Genomic DNA, 7380 nt, shown 5'->3' on the forward strand with positions numbered 1-7380 from the left:
ATCCTGGGGAGGCCCCTCCTCTCCTAGGACTTCTCAAACCAGGTCCCTTGTCCCTGTTATGGCTCCCTAGATACTGCGGCTCCATTGAAACCTAGCCCCTGCCCCCCAGTCTCCTGCCAATGAGTGAGGGACTTAAGCATCTCTTCAGAACTCTAGCCACCTGCTAATAAGAACCTGGGCCCCACCATTCCATGCAGGAGCACTAAGTGTGAGGCCACAAAGGGAGAGTGGGACGCCATCCATTCTCTCGGCTAGACCCCCCCTCTGGGGTGGAAGACTCCCCACACAACCCCCCCTGCCATGGGGGCAGTGAGGATGTGGGGTACAGCCTTTCATACCCCAATGCCCATGGCTTTCCTTTTCCTGCTTCTGGAGCTGCCGTCCAGTGGGGCTCTGGTCCGGGCAGTGGCCAATGACAATGCCAGCGTTGTGGACTTCAGCGATGCACCTGCTCTGTTTGGGGCTCCCCTGTCCAAGGATGGTGTCCGGGGATACCTGATTGAAGCCCAGCCCCCCAATGCCTGCCAGCCTGTCGTGAGCCCCACGCTATCCAATCACTCCTTTGGCTCCATTGCTCTGGTTCGCCGCTTTGATTGCACCTTTGACCTCAAGGTCCTCCATGCCCAGCAGGCTGGTTACAAGGCAGTTATCGTGCACAATGTCCACTCCAACGACTTGGTCAACATGGTGCATGTGTACGATGACATCCGACAGCAGATCGAGATCCCGTCGGTGTTTGTCAGCGAGGCCACCTCCAAGGACCTCCGCGTCATCCTGTGCGGCAACAAGGGCGCTCACGTCCTCCTCTTGCCCAACCATCACCAGTACCCTGAGGTGGACTGCCATCCCGCCCTGTCCATCTCCTGGGTGCTGGGCCGCATGATGACTCTGCTCATCGTCACCCTGATCATCACCAGGAAGGTCTGGCTCTACTGCTGGCAGTGGCGGGAGCAGAGCGTTGTGACTAAGACCCCCATCCGGAAGAAGACGCTCGTGCACCCCTTCCCGCGCCAAAACGATGTCTGTGCCATCTGCCTGGATGAATATGAGGAAGGGGATCAGCTGAGGGTCCTCCCTTGTACTCACATGTACCATTACAAATGCATCAACCCCTGGTTCTCCCAGGCCCTCTGCAGGTCCTGCCCAGTCTGCAAACAACCCGTGATCGGTGCTGAGGAAGGCTCTGATTCCAACCCAGACAGCCTCAGTGAAGATGAGTCGACCCGGTCACAGCTAAACCAATGGGCGACAGAAATGTTGACTCTGGTCCGGCAGGCGCCACCTCACACACATAGCTCCAGTCACAGAGGGGAAGACTCAGAGGCCGAGGGGGAACCTCAGAGGGAGTCCTCCGTACCCTGAGAAGTGCTCCTCTCAGGTCTCCCTGCCCCAAATTGGCTCTTCCCTCCCTTCTTCCCTCCACCCCCCATTTATTCTGTTCCCTGCCAGCTGGCTGCACTGGCTGCTCCCTAGGACCTGGCTGAATATCACCCTGTACTTGTGTCTGGCACAGTCTGGCTTGCCTTGGTAGAGAAGCCCAGATGCTGCGGTACCTGTTCGGAAATGCAAAACTTTATAGGCTGGAGACAATAAAATGCATTTGGAATCATGAAGGTTCTCTAGTCACCTGGTTGAAACTCTGCTTGGACAGGTTTTCTTTGGCCTTCTCTTATCTCCCCTTTGGTTTCTGTTAAACCTCTGGCTGCCTAACTGGCCCTCTTGTAATAGTATAGAAGCTAAAACTGGAAACAGTCTTTTAACCCAATCCTTTCCCTTTTGCAACTGGGGAAATTGAGGCCAAAAGCCAGGGTGTGACTTAGCTGGGCTACACAGATAGGAACCAATAGAGAGGGTTCCTTGCTGGTCCCGTGCTGTCCCACACACAGTAGGATGAATTCCCTCCTAAAGTATCCTATATCTCTCCTGGAGATACGATCTAGTACCCAAGAACAATGGGTGGAAGGCCCAAAGAGGGCTAGACCAACCTTGATGTTGGGAAAAGCTTCTTCTAAGTAGGATGGGTTCCTTTTGGGGGCAGATGACTCTTTGTCAGGGATGCTAAAATAGGGATTGCTTTCATGTATATGTTGGACTATTTGGCCAGTGAAATCCCTTCCAACTCTTAAAGTCTGTGATTCTGGGACCCAGGCTGCTGGCCCTTTCAGGAGATTCAAGGGGATCTCCTAGCGAAGGCCCTCAGGCAAAGATTTCTTTATTGATGGTGGGGTCAGTGTATGAGTTGGGTGTGGGGGAGTAGTTCCCAGATGGTTTTTCCCAGGTGTTCAAGGATCATAGAATGCAGATCTCGTGGGTAAGAGACAGATCAGACCCAGGACTTGAACCCATTTCTTTGACAACAAATCCAACACTCTCTTTTGTTGAATGAGGTCCTAGGTTTGCTCCAGATTCTCCATATCCTTCTGAATTCTGCACGCTGCCCCTAGTTCCAAGGGAACAGGGGAGTTAAGTAGCTGTTAAATAGGAGCCTGAAAAGCTTATGAGTCTTGGAAACTGAGGCATCAGCCACACTGCCTGCCCCCTGCCATGTATGTCTTATGCCCACTGCAAGACAAAGGGTGAGGGACCTGGGTTGCTGCTTGTGTCTGCTTCACAGCACAGGCCAGGAGAGAGCCTTGACCTGAGCACATACTTTAATAAAGATTTGCTGAATGTCAATGAATTATTCCCCTCTGCCTTCTGTCCTAGAATGCAGAATGTCAGTTTTGGAAGGAGCTTAGAACATACTGTCATCGCTGAGAATGGGGAGAATCTTAGAACAAAGCATAGCAGATCTGGGGTGATCTAAGAGCACAGAATGTCAGACTTAGAAAGATTCTTAGAACACAGAATGTCAGCATTAGAAAGGTATATAGAAGAGAGACTATCAGAGTTGGGAGGAGGAGAACCTTAGAACAATGAATATCAGAACTGAGGGAATCTTAGAACACAGCATACCTCAGCTGGAAGAACCTTAGAAGACAGAATGTCAGAACCAGAAAGATGCTTAGAACACAGAATGTCAGAGCCAACAGGATCTTCAAACACAGAATCCAGAGACAGCAGGATCTTAGAACACAGAATGTCAGTGCTAGAAAAGTGCTTAGAATAGAGATACTCAGAGTTGGGAAGGGGAGAACCTTAGAACATAGAATATCAGAGCTAGGGTAATCTTAGAACAGAGCATGCCTAGACTAGGATCCTTAGAAGACAGAATATCAGAACCAGCAGGATCTTAAGGACACAGAATGTCAGAGCTGGAGGAAACTTACAACCCAAAATATCAGAGCTAGAAAGGTGCTTAGACATCAGAATGCCAGACCATACATATCTGAGTTGAGGGGACCTTAGGGTACATAATATCAGATCTAGGTGGATCTTAGAATAGAATGCCAAAGCTATAAGGGGTCCTAGAACACATAGTGTCAGAATGAGAAGAACTTTTAGAATATGGAATGTCAGAACCTGGCACAGGGAAAGGGATCTTAGTGCTCAAAATCTTAAAGCTATGGGGACCTTAGAACATACAATGTCTATATTGGGAGGCATTTCAGGACATGGAATTTCAGGGGTAGAAGGGATCTTAGAACAAAAGAACAAAGAATTCTAGAGCCAAAAGGAACATAGGATATGAAATGTCAGTCTTAAAAATAGTTCATGCAGGGGGCAGCTGGGTAGCTCAGTGGAGTGAGAGTCAGGCCTAGAGACAGGAGGTCCTAGGTTCAAACCCAGCCTCAGCCACTTCCCAGCTGTGTGACCCTGGGCAAGTCACTTGACCCCCATTGTCCACCCTTACCAATCTTCCACCTATAAGTCAATACACCGAAGTACAAAGGTAAAAAAAAAAATAGTTCATGCAACATCAGGGCCTAAAGGAGCCTTAGAAACCTTAAAGTCTAATGTCTAACCTAAAGTCTAACTAGTGATTCTGAGGTTCTTGCCAGTTCTGAGGTCCAACTGTTTCATTTTACAGACAGGAAAACTGAGACCCAGAGAGGAAAACAAGGCCATATTGCTTCTTAGTGGCAAAAAACAAGACTGACATAACCCCATATCTTGGCTGTGAGCCCAGTATTCTTTGCCAGGCCATAATGCTGCCTTTAAGGCCCAGCTTTTCTCCTGCCCTATCCCTCCCTCCCAAGAGCCTAGCGAAGGAAAAGTAGCACTGAAGGGGAGGAGGCCAGGGCCCAATGACAAGCTTCATCACTTGGTTCACAATATAGGAATTCTCAGCACTGTGCAAGACCAACTCTGTTAGGGCACTGATATGCTCCCATGCCCAAGGAATATATTTGCATTCTAAGAGGCCTTCTGGAATCACAATGTTTTTAGCCACAGGAACAACTCTTACATAAGGACTTAACAATAGATGGGTGGGTCCTGAGCAGGGAGTCAAGAGACCTGAGTTCTAGTCCTGGCTGCAAAGCTCAGTTTCCCCATCTGTAAAATGAAGGAGGTAGAATAGATGATCCCAAAGGGACAGCCCAACTCTAACATTCTGTTCTTTATCCTAAGGCCCCTATCAGCTCTGACATTCTGTTTTCTAAGGGTCCTCCCAGCCCTGATTTTTCTGTGTTCTAAGGTTTCCCCACTCCAGTTCTGAAATTCTATGTTCTAAGGTCCCTCCAGCTCTGACATTCTGTGGTCTAAGGCCCCTTCTAGCTCTGACATTGTGTGCCTAAAGGTTCTCTTATCTCAGATATGTGTATTCTGAGGTCCCTCTCAGCTTTGATGGTGTCAGCTTTGACAATATATTTCAGGTTCCATCCAGTTCTCCTACTCTGCAGTTCTGTGCTAGGCCCCAAAGTCCAGCTTCCTTATCTAGTGTGGCTACCTCAGTTGCCCTTCCCATTGGGTGCCTGTTCCCTGCCCTCTTTCTTTGAGCCCAGCAAATCTCAGGTCTCCCCAAGCACCAGCTGAATGTTTGTGGAGCCCATTAGCTCTGCAGCCCCTTTCCATTAAGTCTGTTTATCTGATGGCTAATTGTAATTCTGGGATTCTCCTTGGGACCTGCCAGAAGGAACAAGCCAACAATATTTTCAGGCTCTAATCCCACCTAATTCCAGCCTTGGCCCCACAGCAACAGTAGAGGGTTGGGAGGGGGTGGTTAGGGAGTGAGAGTGAGAGAGAAGGTTCCTGCAGTCCTTTTCCCAGGCCCAGCTGTAACTCTTTTCTTCCCTCTGCTCACCTCCTCAGCAGCTTCTCTCAGCCAACCAGATCCTGCCCAACCTTCAAATCTCAGGGGCCACTCAGTCCTTAGCAGGAAAAGTGCTCTAACCAGCCCAGCCCAGTCCAGCCCAGCAGGAGTGGGCTCTCTATCCCCTATTCTGAGCTGCTCCAGCCTTTTACAATTCACACTAATATGTGTTTTTCAGGACAACATAAGGAAGCTTGAGAGGTAAATTGTGCAATTGATATCATTTCTGTCTTACAGAAGAGGAAAGTGAACCTCAGAAAAACTAAACAGCTTTGTGCTGGGTCCCAGAGCTTTTAATTGACAGAACTGATACTACAGTTTAGGTCTTTGGACCCTGATTCCAGTCCTTTTACCATTGTACCTCCCTCCCCTGAGCACCCTCTGTCTTCTAGAACCATCTAGATTCTTCTGTCTCTCCCTCCTCCCAAACTCTGCCCTCCAGCTATTCTATCCTGCCTCCCACTATAGGATTCTTGACTTTTAAGACCAGTGTTCTTTCTTCTAGAACTATTTATGGAAAAAGATAGAGGGAGATAGGCTAGCCAATAGATTTGGAACAGATTGAATAACTGGACCCAAAGAATAGTCAATAAAAGTTCAATGTCAGTTGGAAGGAAGTCTTTAGTGAAGTGCAAAAGGGCTTTGTACTTAACCCTATGCTGTTTAACATTTTTATCAGTGACAGATTAAAGCATGGATAGCATAAGTAGCTAATTTGCAGAGAACATAGATCTCAGAGGGATAGTTAACCTACTTGGGTGGCAGTCAAGATCCAATACAATCTTGATAAGCTGGTACATTGAGCTGAATAGAATAAGATGAAATTTAGTAAAAACAAATGTAAAGTCCCAACACTTGGGTTCAAGCAATTAATGTCACAAGATACAAAGTGGAAGAGGTATAGTTATATAGCAGTTCATGTCTTTTAAAAAAGATCTGGAAGTTTTAGTGAAACATAAGTTGAATATGAGTCAACTGCGAGATACGACAGATGATAAATTTAACACAGTCTTAGGCTCCATTAAGAGAGACTTGGTGTTTAGGATAAGGAAGGGCATGGTCCCTTCTGAACTCTACCCAAAGCACATATAGAGTATTGTGTTCAGTTTTGGAATACCACACTCTAAAAAATGGCATTGAAGCTGGAGAGTATCCAGAGAGAGCAACTATGATGGCGAAGGACCTTAAGTCCATGTTATATGAGGACTAGTTGAAGGAACTGAGGTATCTAACTTGGAGAAGACATGATAACTGTCTTTAAATATTTGAAGGACTATAACATAGAAGAAGGAACTGACTTGTTCTGCTTGGTTTCAGAAGGAAGAACTAGAAATAATGAGGGAAGTTGGAGAGAAATAGAATTTGGCTTGAGTTATGGACAACCTTTTTTGCAATTAGAAATACCTAGAAAGGGAATGGGCTGCCTCAAAATGTAGTAGGTTCTTCTCCACTGGGGGATTACAGGCAAAAGTTTGATAACCATCTGTGGGATATGTTGTAGAGATATTTGTACAATGCTTAGCACAGTGCTTAGCACAGAATAGGCACTCAATGCTTATTCCTTTCCTCTTCCTTTAACCTATCAAAGGAACTAGATGCCTTCTGAAGTCCTTTTCAGCTCTGAGCAACTGTGATTCTCTCCTTCATCCCTTCATGAGGTGTTCCACATGCTCATAAGGTCTTCTCACTATAATCTCTCTCCCTTAGTAATCTTACCCATTCCCATTGCTTCAAATACCATCTCAAGTGGATTCATAACTAACTTGTTAGTCCTTTCCTCCGTCTAAGATCCATGCCTACATCTCCAACTGGTCAGAAGACAGCTCTATGTAGATGTTTCAGTGGTACCCACAAGTCAACATGTCCAATATTTAGCTTTTTTTTCCTTCTAAATCTGATCTTTCTTCCAATTTTACTCCTTGGTTGACTCTGCTCTTTACCACTTTCTACCATGTTGATAACTTTGGTATTATTTTTACTCTGGCCCTTTCCTATGCCAAATCACATCAATTCCATCTCTAATATTCTTTCCACCTTCTATTTTCCCATATGCCAGCCTGCCAGACCTGCAGGAAGTAAAATTGCAGACTTACAGAAGTAGAGCTAGAAGGACTATTAGGAGTCATTTCTTAACCTCATCTCAAAAATGGAACCCAGAGAAGGAAAGGAACTTGCTAAGGTCACAC

The 7380-nt window shown here is 46.7% G+C and overlaps 1 protein-coding gene across 1 annotated transcript; it reads left to right on the forward strand.

Annotated features, from left to right (window-relative positions):
* The first annotated feature begins 300 nt into the window (after positions 1–300).
* Positions 301–1362, forward strand: ZNRF4 (zinc and ring finger 4). Its single transcript, XM_044658488.1, has one exon. The coding sequence runs from the start codon at positions 301–303 to the stop codon at positions 1360–1362; it is 1062 nt and encodes a 353-aa protein (XP_044514423.1).
* The last annotated feature ends 6018 nt before the right edge of the window (positions 1363–7380 follow it).

This window comes from Gracilinanus agilis, chromosome 1 (genome assembly GCF_016433145.1).
Source record: "Gracilinanus agilis isolate LMUSP501 chromosome 1, AgileGrace, whole genome shotgun sequence".
NCBI lineage: Eukaryota > Metazoa > Chordata > Mammalia > Didelphimorphia > Didelphidae > Gracilinanus > Gracilinanus agilis.

Excerpts from the sequence above, each read along its gene's own strand:
- ZNRF4 (XM_044658488.1), top strand. The coding sequence starts at position 301 with ATGGGGGCAGTGAGGATGTGGGGTACAGCCTTTCATACCCCAATGCCC.